At 37.3% G+C, this 16,735-nt stretch overlaps 1 protein-coding gene across 10 annotated transcripts in view; it reads right to left on the bottom strand.

Moving 5' to 3' along the window:
- Window positions 1-16,735, bottom strand: part of TATDN1 (TatD DNase domain containing 1) — a 65,182-nt gene that overhangs the window by 31,884 nt on the left and 16,563 nt on the right. For 7 of the 10 annotated variants that reach the window (XM_041768952.1, XM_041768949.1, XM_041768951.1 and 4 more), the window contains 7 exons: window positions 16,639-16,704; window positions 14,328-14,377; window positions 9,404-9,467; window positions 7,448-7,591; window positions 7,307-7,349; window positions 1,162-1,247; window positions 1,029-1,069 (listed from right to left, as the gene is read on the bottom strand). In XM_041768952.1, coding sequence (XP_041624886.1) covers window positions 1,029-1,069; window positions 1,162-1,247; window positions 7,307-7,349; window positions 7,448-7,591; window positions 9,404-9,467; window positions 14,328-14,377; window positions 16,639-16,704 — 494 coding nt within the window. Of the gene's footprint in view, window positions 1-1,028; window positions 1,070-1,161; window positions 1,248-7,306; window positions 7,350-7,447; window positions 7,592-9,326; window positions 9,468-14,327; window positions 14,378-16,638; window positions 16,705-16,735 lie in introns of those variants that run through there. The other 3 variants (XM_041768953.1, XM_041768954.1, XM_041768955.1) reach the window with 3 other exon arrangements.

The following is a 16,735-nucleotide window of genomic DNA, read 5'->3' as shown; positions in this document are numbered from 1 at the left end:
TTGATAAAAGTCAAATGTTTAGGTTGGATTTTTTGCTGTTAAGTAAATTTTAATTTAGAAATATAGCAAATGGGCTAAGAGGTAGAACCATTAATCCCAAGGGCATTAATGAAAGCCTCTAAGCCTCTCTCAGTTCCCAAGTACAGTTCCAAAAGGATAAACTGCAGGGCCAGTAAACAGTAGATAAAAATGTGCGCTGCAATGCAGAAAACATTTTCACTAACAGTCTGTGAGACATGAAGCAGAGGCTACAAACTGAACAGAGAAAAAGCTATAAAAGCAAAGCAATGTGGGTATACAGTAAGTGCTCAGGGCACTTCCACTTAACTTAGTTGGACTTAGCATGACTGTTTTATATGCCTGGATAATAGCTTTCCTGCTAGAGACTAGTGAGTCGCTCCCAAAATTACAGGTGAAAATTTGTGCCTCTGAGCATTTTTCTGAGGCAGATTTTCAAAAGAATCCATGATCCAAAAACGATTTAAGAAACACTGCTTTGGATGCCTAAGCTAAGTGGGAGGCAGATATTATTTATGGGAACTGATTGAAATGACCACACAGAAGTAGAAGCAAATTACAGAAAGGAATGTCTCTAATCAGAGTGATAATAGTAAATGAATACAGTTGGCAAGAAATTAAGAAGGCAAACCTGAAGTGAATATTAAATACTTTATTAAAATTAGTTTATATTTTGCTTGGAATTTCAACTGAAAGACATTGAAGAATGTCTGATGGAAGAGACAGAGAAAAAGTTATCACTCACCCTACTAGAATGTAGGAGTAAATTCATGGGATTTGCTTGTGAACAAAGTCTTTATCATTCTTCTACTTTCAACAAAATAAATGTAATTAAATCAATGTGATTTACGTCGGTATCACATCTGGCCCACAGATCCTATAGTAAAAGTCTGTCCTCCAATAAGAGGGGTAAGAATATTTACTGCTGATATATGGATTACTTCAGAGGCCAACCTGGGTCACAAGGAAGCTTCTGTGCATCACCTACTAAAAACAACTCTTCTACTTACCACTCCACCCACACATCGGTCTCTGTTTCTTTTCATGATATCTGTGAATTAAAAACAAACAACTTTTGGCAAATACCTTGCTTGATTTCTGCAAAATTCTTGAATTCTAAATGAGATTTTAGCTTTAACTCACCCAAAAATTCAGCATGTGAGTTCCGACAGTGAAGAAACATTGGTAATTTTGTTTGTTCTGCCAGTTCAAACTGTTTTTCAAAATATCTGCATAATGCCAAAAAAAAAATTTCCTTGTTAATTTTATTTTAGCATGAGAAAAATAATTATGTTAAATATTCTAAGGGACTTTTATCAATCTTGAGATTATAGGACAGAAGTAGTGAACTCAGGCATTTAAAATACATCTGGCTTAGCCAAAGGCTTTTCTAACACACAGCCTCCTTTGGAAGGGATACTTCATTTTCTGGGATTACAAAATTATTTAAAAAAATGTTTCTTAGCTTTCCATTGTAACTGCTGGGTAAATTAGGTAGCACTTTACTACTGGATCACTAGAATTAAAGAGCTGTAATGTGTAAGTCCACAGTGATGGGAGCTGCTCCTTCAAATAATTGCTTTTAACTAGCTTTCCCACCAAACCCCAGCAAAAAAAAGCAGACACCCTCCCATCACTTGTGGGATCCCCTCCCTGCAGCATGTGTTGGAGGGGAAGAATTACACCACTGGCCTCTAGCCCAGAGCTGGCTGGGCACCCTCAGTCACAGTCAATTCGCTCTAGTGAGAGGCCAGGCAAAGCTCTATACTCAGTGTTTGCCATGTGCTGATATACAAGAAATTACTACCACTAAACACAAGGATTTATTAAATAAATAGCATAAAAACTATTTTTCAAAGAAAAATCATGTGATAAAATGGCAGCCCTGAATGTTTGGAGAATACTTTATAAAAAGGTTTTTCAAGTGCCACATGCCATTATCTCATCTGACCCACAAAATAACCCTAGAATAGGACAAGAGCTGGTGTCAGAGGATGTAGGATCTCATCCAAGATTATAACGTGACAAACTTGCAACCAGAATTCAGTGCTCTAATTCCAGGTCCCAGCCAAAATGACTATAGGTTGTGATATTTCAAAGAAGCCTTTCTGGCCCCACGGCATAATGACAAGCACCAGATGTAACAGCGCTGGGAGGAGGGGGGGAAGTGGGGGTTCCCTGTCTTCTCAGTGCGGTGCTCACTCATTCTCATTCATGTTCATGCAGTAAAGATGGAACCAGAAGTTAGATAATAAATTTCTTATTTTCCTATAGGAGTTTACCTTTTCTAGGCACCTTAATTTTAGGGAACACTTTTGTGTTTAAATTCTCTTTTTTTTAAGATTTTATGTATTTATTCATGAGAGACAGAGAGAGAGGCAGAGACACAGGCAGACGGAAAAGCAGGCTCCATGCAGGGACCTGATGTGGGACTCGATCCCGAGACTCCAGGATCACGCCCTGGGCTGAAGGCAGGCGCTAAACCGCTGAGCCACCCAGGGATCCCCTGTGTTTAAATTCTTTTGCTATATATTCCTCTATCTTGTCTCCTTGAAGTACAGGACAATCATTTTCCTGGAGTACCCTTTCCTTTTGTACTCTTGAAAATGCTAAAGTTTAAAATTAGAAACAGAGGCGTCTGGGTGGCTCAGATAAGGTTAAGCATCTGCCTTTGGCTTGGGTCATGATCTCTGGGTCCTGTGATGAAGCCTCACGTCGAGCCCCACCATTGGGTCCCAGGCCCAGTGGGGAGTATACTTCTCTCTCTCGGCACCCCCCCCAACTTGTGCTCTCTCAAATGAATAAAATCTTTAAAATTAAAAACCGAAGTGTACTTCTTAAATAGTTTTCATAATGTTGGTGGTCTTTGTCTTTATTATCCAATATTTAGGCTTTTAAATCACCTTTTCACAGTCTGCTAGGCTAGAATAAGGAAAAATAATTTTCATTTTCACAGTGTAGGAAACAAATGAAATCGTGAAAGAAAAGTCACTATTTCCATAATCTCTAAAGTAATTCAAATGTCAACAATTAAGTGTGCTCCAGTCATTACGTAAACTTTACCATGTATCTGACTTCTGGCTACACACCACACACACACTCTGCTTCATGCTTCCCACTCTACTGGGATCATTTCTTTCATACACAAAATTCTATGTACAAAGCCACACAACCGAGCCACAGATTTATAGAATCTAATGATCACCTTGGGAATAAGCCTACCCCTCACAGCAGGCAAAAGTACAAATTATGAAAATAACAGATGTTTCAAGCAATGTGCCTCCAGAATTTTGCATATGAGAAAAGAAAGGTCCATGCACTCAAGCTAGCTAGGTGTCTTAAGGAGGCCAATTATTCCTAAGGACATAAATCGAGGAAAACTGGTACTTGACATTAAGTACCTATTGCCTTTAAAGAAAAAACCCCACCGTGGTAACTAGAAACAGCCTAAGTTACAGGGTAGGAACTGGCACCTATCCAGAGACTTCTCTGTTTCTTTTGTGTTTTATCTTAGTTCGCATATGAAAAGCACTGTTTGCTTGAGTTAGATTTCTCCTTTTAGTGAAGCTGCAATTTGCTTCTGACTATATTACTGATTCTTACATTTTAGGGTCAACAATAACTAAGGGCTTGAAAAGGTCAGCTTCAGAGTAACTGTTGGGAATTCGGATCCAGGCAACTCCAAAATGCCCAGAGTGTTCCAGCAGCGCAGCTTGCAGCTTAACTGGCAACGAACCTACCTTTAGGCTGGCCTAGGACAGGGATGGCCTCAATCTCTCATCTCTGAGGTTCCCTAAGTCCCCAAATGATTAGTTTGAAATCTTGTCTGATGTCAGATTTCTTTTTCAAAAACAGAGACCTGCACAGTATTAACATTTTAAAGCCCCAAGAAAAATTCCACAGCAAATTCCTCCCACTTGGAAGTGAACGGAGTTCTAAATTTGCAACAAGAAAAGGGAATGTAGCATCAGGCAAAGAAACTGAAAACACAGGGTATGTTTATCCACAACAAAATCCGCTTTTCCCTTTTTCTCATGCTTTTTGGTTTTTTGCTCTTTAAAAAAATACTTTTCAAAAGCCCCAAAGAAAAAGTATATCCTGTATTTTCTTTAGAATGAAAATATTTCTTTTTTTTTTTTTGAATGAAAATATTTCTAAGAATGACACCACAACCACAGTGTATTGAGCACTTACTTGTGCCAAGCATGTTACTATGGGGTTTACATACCAAATGTTAAGAAAGGCAGTATTATCCCCATTTCAACGATGAAGAAACTGAGGTCTACGAAGAGACATACAGCCACCAAATGTCAGTTATGATTCAAACCCAAAGCTGTTGATTCCACAGAGAACCACCCTGCACACTTATGTACCACCTTTACTTACCGTTACGTCTCAGACAGTATTTCTAGCCAGTGTCTACTGCACATTAGATCTGTCTTGCCTACTAATCCATCACACCACTGTCTATTTTTCTCTTCTCATACATCTTTTTCCTGACTGCATTTTTACTTAAAAAACAAAAACAAGTCATACACTGGTTAATTGTCCCAGATGGTATAAAACAACAGCTCAAAATCTAAATTCTTCCAAGAAAAGATGCAACAGCAAAAGCTGAATTATAGGGTTTTTATCCATGCTGTTCTCCAGGAATCAAAAACACCTCTTCTCCTTATTAAAAACTCAGTGAACGAGGTGCCTGGGTGGCTCAGTTGGTTAAGTGTCTGACTCTGTTTTGGGGTCAGGTCATGATCTCAGGGTCATGGGATCTAGCCCCGTGTGGGGCTCTGTGCTCAGCACAGGGTCTGCCTTCCTTGTCTCTCTGCTCCTCCCCCTGCTTGGCTCTCTCACACTCTCGCTCGCTCTCCATCTATTTCTAGAGTAAATAAATAAAATCTTTAAATAAAAAATTAAAACTCAGTGAATATTTATGGAGTACCCACCATGTGCTGAGAGTACTGTGCATGGTGCTATGGGCACTACAACATGAGTGAGACTGGGTATGTGCCTCTGCAGACCTCAGACACTAGTCTGCTGTGGGATGGGAAGACGTACCATAGCTGTACTTCTAGGACAACGTGAGAAAGGCTCCAACAAGTACTATGCACCATGTGTGCGGGAAAGGAGCTGCATACTCTGAGTACATGCTAGGGGAAAGAGGGAGCAAAGGGGTATTTGCTTCCGTAACAACAATCCAAATGGGATTCTACTAGTGTGCTTTTTACTAAATCATTTGATATTTTATTTGATGTTTTAACTTAAAAATCTCAAGTTGAGCCACCCATCTTTTCAAAATTTATACCATACTTTAGTTTGTCCTTAAATTTTTCTACTCTGGAAGAGGCCTAGCTCATACCCCCTTCACCTTATTAACAAAGCCTTCCCTAACTTTTCCCCCCAGAAAGTCCTTCCCTCCCGTTGTCATATGCCTTTTTGTTAGCATTTTCAACCCATTTTAATTCTTTATGTCCTCTCATCAGAACCAAGCCTATTCTTTGTATCACACTAAGGAGACACTTGATAATCATTTACTGAATGGAGTTTAAACTCTCTAGTACAGATCAATACCTGGGCAGTTGGCATCTGTGTTCAAGCAAACTATATCCTGCTATACATATTGTTTTAAGTTCTGATCTTTTTTTTCTTTAAGATATTATTTCTTTATTCATGAGAGACACACAGAAAGAGTCAAAGACACAGGCAGTAGGAGAAGCAGGCTCCTTGTGGGGAGCGCAATGCAGGACTCAATCCCAGGACCCCAGAGTCATGATCTGAGCCAAAGGCAGACGTTCAACCACTGAGCCACCCAGGCGTCCCTTACGTTCTGATCTTAAGGTGATGGTGGAAATATCCTCAGAGCAGTAAAACAGAACTATCAATGTTTACATTAAATACAAAAAAAAAAAAAAATGAGTTTAAGATATTTAGGTTGCATTTTAGAATCAGTTTGAATGCATCTGGATAAAAGTCTATGGGCAGGGAATCTTGAGGGACTCTGCCAGTCGTTGATTGTCGTACCCTACACAGTCCTGTTTGCTTCAAGAGGTTCATCTTGGCCAAAAACAGACTCTAAGATGGAGGAATTAAGATATGTGGGCTTAACCTAAGAAACATAAACAGTCAACTTTTTATTTTATTTTATTTATTTATTCATGAGAGACACAGAGAGTGAGAGAGGCAGACACACAAGCAGAGGGAGAAGCAGGCTCCACACTGGGAGCCCGACGTGGGACTTGATCCTGGGAATCCAGGATCACCCCCTGAGCCAAGGGCAGATGCTCAACCGGTGAGCCACCTAGGCAACCCTATTTTTCTATTTAAATATGAGTATGTAGGGATCCCTGGGTGGCGCAGCGGTTTGGCGCCTGCCTTTGGCCCAGGGCGCGATTCTGGAGACCCGGGATCGAATCCCACATCAGGCTCCCGGTGCATGGAGCCTGCTTCTCCCTCCGCCTGTGTCTCTGCCTCTCTCTCTCTCTCTCTGTGACTATCATAAATAAATAAAATAAAAAAAAAAAAAAAAAAAAAAAAATATGAGTATGTGAACTTTTAAGATAAGTCAGCTGATCTATAATGATATTCAAGGGAGGTTACCTGCTAGTAATCATGTGAATGTCCCTGAAAAACACAGTATCATGTCACCAAACAGCTCCAAGAGGATTTATTCTAATGTTTTATCTCCTGGATAATTAATACGTTGTTTTTGAAATGCAACAAAATGCTCATGTCTTAAATTAAGTCTATGACCTAATTTTCCTTTTTGGCCTGTAACACTACTCACTGGTATGCTGACAGGAGCTCCAACTAAAAGGTATAGACAGTGAGTTATAGGAAGTCTACAAGGCTTATGAACTTTGGGGTTTTCTGGGAAGCCACTACTCTCCACATGACTCCTATGAAAAGACCCCACATTCTTAATTGACAATATCCAGTGCCCAGCAAGAGTAAAACAGGTTCTTTCTGCTTTGGTGATTGATCCTATAATCTCTCTTTAATACTCCTTGCTCTTAAATCATGCCCCCCATGAGTGAATTTAAATCATTTCATTGGAATGGTTCATGCATGAATACATTTATTAGGCAAAGAACAAAAGTCTCCATCATGTAAAACTCATCCCTTATTTTCCAGTATGCATGGAATTTGTTTCACTTAACTTCTGATATACAAAGGAAAAAATAAAAAAATCCTGATGCTTAATCCAACTATATTCTGAACGGATAAAAGCTATTAAAAAAAAAAATCTACTCAAGATTTTGCAAAAATTTCTAAAGTCAATAAATTTCCTTACTTGAGCTGAGTATCTCTGGGACAGAACTGTAGTCGGTCAAAATCTTTAAAAGATAAAAAAAGAACCAATAAGTACTCATTAACTTTAGTACAGAACAAATCACTTTCAAAGTCACTCTTAACAGAGTAGGTTGGCACTTACCCAGTCCACACTCTCCTATTGCTACAACTTTCCCCTTATTGTTTTCAGCAAGGTTTAACAATTCCATTAAATAATGATCAGGGTCATTCTTTTCAAATTCATCACATCTGGTAGGATGACATCCAACTGTACTGAAAAACATATCTAGCACAAAATAATGTCTTAGGATTATTTTCAAAATATTTTCCATATTATATTTAATATACAAAAATGATAGAACATCAAATAATTTCAACTGGTTACTTTTTAACAATAGTCGTAAACTACCTGAACTACAATAACTACATAAGCTTAATCCTATAACAATCCTATAACAATCCTATAACAATTTTTGGAATATCTTAACAAAGCAGAACAGGAATATGAAAATTGCCTTAACATATTTGTAAAAGGAATTAATTCAACTCTTTCCAAAGCGTGGTATTTACTGAGTCTTGTAGAATGGAGAATTCTCTTAGGAGAATGAAATGTCATAACTTAATTATATCTTTTATATTTACTATTCACATCACTGTCTTGTTTCATCTATTCAATATGGTAATTCTATATATATATATATTTCTTCCCCTTAAAAAGGGTGACTCAAAGAAATGGAAGGGGGATTTGTTTTTCTAATAAAAAATAAAGTTCACTTATTTGGAGACATGCAATTATTTGATAGCTGTAATTGTATGGAACACAAATGTGAAGTCAAAAAGGGCTTCGAAGTGGCTTGCATCTGAACCCATGAGAGAGGTGGGGATCATCCTCAGCCTCTTCTACAGATGTTTACATACATGGAGGCAGAGGTTTTAAAGCAGTGAGGATGCAGGTACAGGAAGATGAGTGATGAGGGCTGACAAGGGAGATTCAAGAACTTTTAAAAGCATATCTCTGGGGCAGCCTGGATGGCTCAGCAGTTTAGCGCCACCTTCAGCCCAGGGCCTGATCCTGGAGACCCGGGATCGAGTCCCACGTCGGGTTCCCTGCATGGAGCCTGCTTCTCCCTCTGCCTGTGTCTCTGACTCTCTCTCTTTCTCTCTCTGTGTCTCATGAATAAATAAATAAAATCTTAAAAAAAAAAAACTCCTCCTCTCATTAAAAAAAAAAAAAAAGCATATCTCTTTGGGGGTAAAAAATATGGAAGACAATATTTTTATACCCCCAAAGGCATCTGAGAAGATGACTACTTTTATCTTAATCACTAAGGAAAAATGTCAGTGGATGCTGAAGAGAAGTATGCATTTTTGAAAGCTTTCCATAAAAAATAACTTTTAATAAGTAAATCAGTAATTTGAAAAGTAACACAGAAGGCCTAACTCTTCAACATCTAGCACAAGAAGCATGCTTGCCAAAAAGCAGAACCAAAAAGAATTAGGTAAAATGAATGCCAGATAAAGGAGATGTTTTCTTTAACTAGGATTCCCTTAGGAACCAATTCCAAAACTTTATAGATTTTAAATAAATGCAAGATGTATGAACATAAAATGAGTATTATATATTATTACTTGCATTCCTGGGGCCTTACAACAATGGTTTGCATGATAAATATTTAATAAATGATCCTTCAGTTTAAATTTAAAATGTGCAAATGAAAAGCAACTCACATCTTTTTTTTTTTTTTTTTTTTTTTTTAGGCAACACACATCTTAAATACATTACAACATACAAAAAAAAAAAAAAAAAAACCCTACATCAGGAATATGTGAGGCTAAACCATGGTGAACTTAATTCTCGTTAACTGAAATCTTAAAATAATCCTTAAGTACAGTGAGAGAGAGGGTTTAATCAAACATCTGATACACCAAGTAGCACTTTGAATTCTTTCCTCTTAACACTGTCCCATTGCAATCAGTCTATTTTTCTATTGTTTCTACCATCACAATCCATTGTATTGTACCTGAGGCAGTTCTTAGAAAGATTTCTCCAAAATAACTTAATTCATATTTTTGGGAGGTAAAAGTAATATGAGGATACCATTTGTTTGTGCCAAATGCAGTGCCTCTTTACTGTCCTGCAGATTTCCACCTGTAATCATAAACTGAAATAGAAAGAAATAAAATAAGCCCACTTGAATAGAGTATCAACAACAGCTTATCAAACATGCCTTCCTAATGCTTTTTTCCAGAATGCTTCTCTCTCTGTCACACTTACCCTTCCTTTAAAATCTCGCTGAAAGGTCACCTCCTATGTAGAGTGGTCTCTCCAAACATACAAGCATACCATGCAGATTTTGTCACACCTTCCTATTAAAATGTATTCACAGGTCTGTTTTTCTTGTTAGATCACATTATGAAAGACTGAATAACTAAAGACTTCTGAATTTAGAATTCTATTCATCTAAGGATTCAGTAGTGTTTATTAATTCAACAGTTCTCCAAGTGTGGTCCCAGAAACCCCAGGGGAATGTGAAGTCAAAACTATTTTCGTAATAATACTAAGACGCTATTTGCCTTTTTCTCTCTCACTTGGCCACAAGTGTGCAATGAGATATATCAGAGGCTACATGATGTGTAACAGCACAAGACACTGACTGCAAAAACAGATCTCCAAGTTCAGTAGTCTCTATTAAGAGCCAGACATTCATGAGATATTTAAAAAAAAGATAAAACAATTCCAATCACGTCACTGCATTTTTTTGGTTTGGTAGATACTTATTTTTCAAAAAAATATGCTACTTATGTTATATAATGTCTTACTGTTAATAGATATTTTACATTCTTATCAGTTTTAATTTCTAATACTAACATAAAACACACGCACAAAAGCTCTGTGGGATCCTCAAGAATACTGAAGAATGTGAATGGGTTCTGAGACCAAAAGTTTGACAATCACTGGATTAACGTATATTGAATTCTTTGTAAGGACATGGATGGCTCCTGGCACAAAAGCACACTTCTAAAGAGGCAGCCCTCAGGGTCCACCGGCAGTCAGAAACAATGTATGAAAAGGAAAATATCACCAAAGAGCAATGTGTGGGGGGGGTGGCTACTGAGGCAGTCCTGCTGAAGTATACAACCTTCTAAAGAAGTGACTTATAAAACACACTGATTTTTTTAAGCATCTCACTTCAAGCACCTCACTGAGCTAAAATGAAGAATTCCTTCTAGGTCCACGCCTAAAGAGAAAACATACACAACATGGGAGGAAGTGCAAATGATGAGCAGATGTTTTCATATAGCAACCTAAACTTCATATATAATAGGCACTGAGTATCTATTCAGGGAACACACAACTATAATTAAATCCTCAACTCCTTATGAAACACAGGGTATAAGATGTTAACAAAAATACTGGGAGAACTTGACTGTTTACTAACACTACCTAATTCTTTAATATAAGACCAGGTGCCCATGTCTAGTATTTCAATTCTGTAAAATAGTTGCTATTCATGTCTATCTTTTATTTTATCTATAACTTTCCCAAATAGGTGAAAAAGTAAGGACAAGTTAGAGGACGTAATTTCCTCTCCCAAGTCACAATGGTGATATTAGAACGATGGTGGCTTCCACCATCAACCTAATAGAGTAGAGGGTATCTATGCAGGTACAATATCAAGTGCTTTGCTCTCCAGCTTTATTTAACTCTCACAATTCCCTTAATTGGGCATTATTATTCTCAAATTACAGATGCGAATACTGATGCCTAGAGAGATAAGCACCCATGTTACAAAGCTCTGGAGAAGGAAGCTGGGGCTGGAACCCAGCTGTGTGATACCATAGCTGTGCTTTTAATCACTACATTGTAGCTGCAAGGCACTACATTAGATTCTGATTTGGAACCACATCCAAGTAAATTCTGTTTCTGCCATTCTTACATCGGAGTGTGTATGTTTCCAATGTCAGGATTAAATTACTCATGGCTGACACATGAAAATTTAGGAGCTTGGTGTTTCAGAGTTTGCAGAAAAGCATTTTATAAAGTGAATTACCATGCAGAGAATAACTGGATAATCAGTAATGAATGCTGTCACTTTTATCCATTCTTATTACTTGTGAACAGTGACTCTACATTTCAGAGCTGGGACTACAGAATTCGGAAGCCAGCAGGGTCATTAGTCTGTTACATCTGAGGTTATTCAACTGAGAAGCCGCAACTACATATCCTGATGCCACACTGTCCTAACCTCCAGTGTACATATGTGGGTTCGCCTGATATTTTTTTTAAATACTAATTTAAAAGTGTCTCATCAAATAATTTGACACAGAGTTAATACTCATTTGCTTAGAACTCTTTAAAAAGTGGAATTTCCCTGATAATCAAATAAGTACTATAAAAATTAAAGTGTCTTTGAAGTTATTTGAAAAGGTGTATCCATACTATAAAAAGCTAAACTTGGTGACAGATACACGTCTTTCTGATAACCACTGAATTCTAGCAAATGATAAATTATGTTATAAAATTTATTAAGAGTTGCATCTTGAAAACCCAAAAGCCTCCACCCCAAGATTGCTAGAACTCATACAGCAATTTGGTAGCGTGGCAGGATACAAAATCAATGCCCAGAAATCAATGGCATTTCTATACACTAACAATGAGACTGAAGAAAGAGAAATTAAGGAGTCAATCCCATTTACAATTGCACCCAAAAGCATAAGATACCTAGGAATAAACCTAACCAAAGAGGTAAAGGATCTATACCCTAAAAACTATAGAACATTTCTGAAAGAAATTGAGGAAGACACAAAGAGATGGAAAAATATTCCATGCTCATGGATTGGAAGAATTAATATTGTGAAAATGTCAATGTTACACGGGGCAATTTACACGTTTAATGCAATCCCTATCAAAATACCATGGACTTTCTTCAGAGAGTTAGAACAAATTATTTTAAGATCTGTGTGGATTCAGAAAAGACCCCGAATAGCCAGGGGAATTTTAAAAAAGAAAACCATAGCTGGGGGCCTCACAATGCCAGATTTCAGGTTGTACTACAAAGCTGTGGTCATCAAGACAGTGTGGTACTGACACAAAAACAGACACATAGATCAATGGAACAGAATAGAGAACCCAGAAGTGGACCCTGAACTTTATGGTCAACTAATATTCAATAAAGGAGGAAAGACTATCCATTGGAAGAAAGACAATCTCTTCAATAAATGTGCTGGGAAAATTGGACATCCACATGCAGAAGAATGAAACTGGACCACTCTCTTTCACCACACACAAAGATAAACTCAAAATGGATGAAAGATCTAAATGTGAGACAAGATTCCATCAAAATCCTAGAGGAGAACACAGGCAACACCCTTTTTGAACTTGGCCACAGTAACTTCTTGCAAGATAAATCCACGAAGGCAAAAGAAACAAAAGCAAAAATGAACTATTGGGACTTCATCAAGATAAGAAGCTTTTGCACAGCAAAGGATACAGTCAACAAAACTAAAAGACAACCTACAAAATGGGAGAAGATATTTGCAAATGACCTATCAGATAAAGGGCTAGTTTCCAAAATCTATAAAGAACTTACTAAACTCAACATCAAAGAAACAAACAATCCAATCATGAAATGGGCAAAAGACATGAACAGAAATCTCACAGAGGAAGACATAGACATGGCCAACATGCACAGGAGAAAATGCTCCGCATCACCTGCCATCAGGGAAATTCAAATCCAAACCACAATGAGATACCACCTGACACCAGTGAGAATGGGGAAAATTAACAAGGCAAGAAACCACAAATGTTGGAGAGGATGCGGAGAAAAGGGAACCCTCTTACACTGTTGGTGGGAATGTGAACTGGTGCAGCCACTCTGGAAAACTGTGTGGAGGTTCCTCAAAGAGTTAAAAATAGACCTGCCCTATGACCCAGCAATTGCACTGTTGGGGATTTACTCCAAAGATTCAGATGCAATGAAACGCCGAGACACCTGCACCCCGATGTTTCTAGCAGCAATGTCCACAATAGCCAAACTGTGGAAGGAGCCTCGGTGTCCATCAAAAGAAGAATGGATAAAGAAGCTGTGGTTTATGTATACAATGGAATATTACTCAGCCATTAGAAATGACAAATACGGGATCCCTGGGTGGCGCAGCGGTTTGGCGCCTGCCTTTCGCCCAGGGCGCGATCCTGGAGACCCGGGATCGAATCCCACATCGGGCTCCCGGTGCATGGAGCCTGCTTCTCCCTCTGCCTGTGTCTCTGCCTGTCTCTCTCTCTCTCTGTGACTATCATAAATAAATTAAAAAAAAAAAAAATTAAAAAAAAAAAAAAAAAGAAATGACAAATACCCACCATTTGCTTCAACGTGGATGGAACTGGAGGGTATTATGCTGAGTGAAGTAAGTCAATTGGAGAAGGACAAACATTGTATGTTCTCATTCATTTGGGGAATATAAATAATAGTGAAGGGGAATATAAGGGAAGGGAGAGGAAATGTGTGGGAAATATCAGAAAGGGAGACAGAACATAAAGACTCCTAACTCTGGGAAACGAACTAGGGGTGATGGAAGGGGAGGAGGGCGGGGGGTGGGGGTGAATGGGTGACGGGCACTGAGGGGGGCACTTGATGGGATGAGCACTGGGTGTTATTCTGTATGTTGGTAAACTGAACACCAATAAAAAATAAATGTATTATAAAAAAATAACAAACCCTTAATTGAAAAGTGGAAAAAAAAAAAAAAAGAGTTGCATCTTGAGAAGCCTGATAATTCAGATAGGCTTTAAAAATTTTTTTCAGAGACTTTGCCATTTACATTTCTACTCACATGAAAGAACTATCCAAGCATGAAGTCTGTGTCACTTAAATTTTTATGTATTTCATTTACTTGCTAATATTACTTGTTGACAATGCACAGCCCAAAATGCCAAGTGTGGCATTAGCTCTTTCTCTTCTATTCTACAGTCTCTTAACCAAATTTAATTATTTGAAAAACATTTAATGAAAACAAAATGTTACCTTTTTAACTCCAATCTGGACAGCCCTCTCTATTACATCTTGTAAATCATCTGTGAAAAGCAAATCCACATTAAGAAAACCTGGTAAAAAAATTTCACTTACTTATCCCTTCTTGAAAGAAAAATACAGAGTAACAATTATATTTACCAAATCAATTCTGTTTGATAAGTACTTACCTAATAATAATCAGTAGTAACCTTAAAAAAAGAAACCCCAAAAAGGCAAACTAGATGACTAGTTTTATCCATTTTATTGTATTTTATTTTGCTGATCAAAAAGGAGAAAAGTGCCAAAAATCATGAGGTTCAAAAGAAAGGTGAATTTGCTCACTATAATTTAATAAGCCGGGCAGCCTGGGTGGCTCAGCGGTTTAGCGCCACCTTCAGCCCAGGGCATGATCCTGGAGTCCCAGGATAGAGTCCCATGTCAGGCTCCATGCAGGGAGCCTGTGTCTCTGCCTCTCTCTCTCTCTCTCTCTTCTCTCTCTGTGTCACTCATGAATAAATAAATAAAATCTTAAAAAAAAAAAAAAGTCACTTGCCTTAAATTTGAAACTTGTTGGTATTGTAATTTTTTAATAAAAATAAAATAATCATTAAGATTCTTATTTTTACTAGGGCTTTTCAAAATATATCTGTAATGCCTTCCAAAACATGATAAAACATCTTTGTAATTTTAGTTAATGCTGTATTTCTGTAATTTCTATTCCCAAAGAAAGGGAAGGATAATTTTTATTTTCTGACAGTTTATTGCTTTTTCCCAAAATTTCATGTTAAATAACAACAAGCTTTTCTGGGGAGATCAATAAAAAGCTAAGCTTTCAGAGACATAAGGTAATGGACAGCAAAATCAAACAATTCTAGAATAAAAATCTACTTATTAATTTCACATTTAATTATCACAGTAAATTTGGTTAGAATTCAATTATAATTACTTCTAGAGTAGTTATAAAATTTTTTAGACAAAAAATGTCAACTTAGTGAACTTAAACTAAGACAACCAGTTTTGCTAAATACTATAAACCACTCATACTGATATTGATGACAATAAAACTTATTTCATAAATACATGCATACAAAATTATACAGAGTCACAAAGCATGAAAGCTGTTAAGTGCTGCAAAGGCAAGAAAATCAGAAGATAATTTTTTCAGTTGTCTATAGTACCTAACATTTTTTAACATAAAAACATTATCTAAACTTGTAAATGAAGTAGAAAATTTAAGTTTTGCGGTAAGGCTTATAAAAGCTTAAGTTTAGCTTTCTTTTTTTCAAGTAGCATCTAACATTCACTGTATTTAGAGAAGCTTTCATTTAGTATCACCTAGAAGCACAGTAAACTTAGCTTTGACTTAATTGTTGAAATGTGTGGTTCCACTTCACTCAGACCACAAAATCAAATTTTCCTGTTCACATTTATATAATAACAAGTACAGGAATTTTCTGAGGCAATATTCATAAACCGGTTTACTGGAGAAATTCTCCTTTCAAAAATGTGTTGTCACCATCATTTCCTGCTTACTCCAGCTGACAAAACACACTTTTTGAATGAACTTGATAGGATAAATATAAGCCATTTTGCTTTTGGCTATACTTTCCACCACTCTTTAAGAAACCACTGTCTATTCTCACCTATCCCATAGGCATCTGGAATCTGGCAGGACTTGGATGCAAAGAGGGAAGGCAGGGAAGTTAGGGCAGCAGTGCACCTGCTCCTTAATCACATTACTGCTTTGTCATTCAGCTGAAAACGTTACCAAAAGACAAGGTATTATACTAATGTTCAACCACATGTGATTTTTTAAATTATATTCAACTGCTTAAAAGACTAATCAATTAACTGTTGTTTGGCTTTTATGCATTGGTTAAAGTTCTATATTTGAAATTATAAACCTCCTCAGGGGAGGCAACCTTTGTCATTATAATAAGGTGCTTTATAAATGCTCATGGTTGTGGTTTACCCATATAGCTTACATAGGTTTCACTTTGTGTATAGTTTTAAACAAGATGTACAATAAATCCTTTAATATTCCAATGATAAAGTAGATTATGCTTTTCATGATCACCTTAAGGCATAAAATTTATCTTCACAGAAAAACTATCTTAATAAAAGAAAACATTTACCAGAGTGCCTGGGGGGCTCAGTTGGTGAAGTGTCTGCCTTCAGCTTAGGTCATGATCCTGGGGTCTTGGGATCCAGCCCCAGGTCAGGAATCCCTGCTCAGCAGGGGGCTTGCTTCTCCCTTTCCTCCCCACTCCTGCTGTCTCTCTTTCTCAAATAAATAAAATCTTAAAAAAAAAAAAATATTTACCTTGATGCTTCTGAACTCCCCTATAAATTCCTCTGAACATAGGATCTGTCAAGTTGATACCAATATCTGTGGAAAGCAAAAATAAATAATTATTAAG

This window comes from Vulpes lagopus, chromosome 9, assembly GCF_018345385.1.
Source record: "Vulpes lagopus strain Blue_001 chromosome 9, ASM1834538v1, whole genome shotgun sequence".
Classification (NCBI taxonomy): Eukaryota; Metazoa; Chordata; class Mammalia; order Carnivora; family Canidae; genus Vulpes; species Vulpes lagopus.
This window is presented reverse-complemented; position numbering and strand designations above follow the sequence as displayed.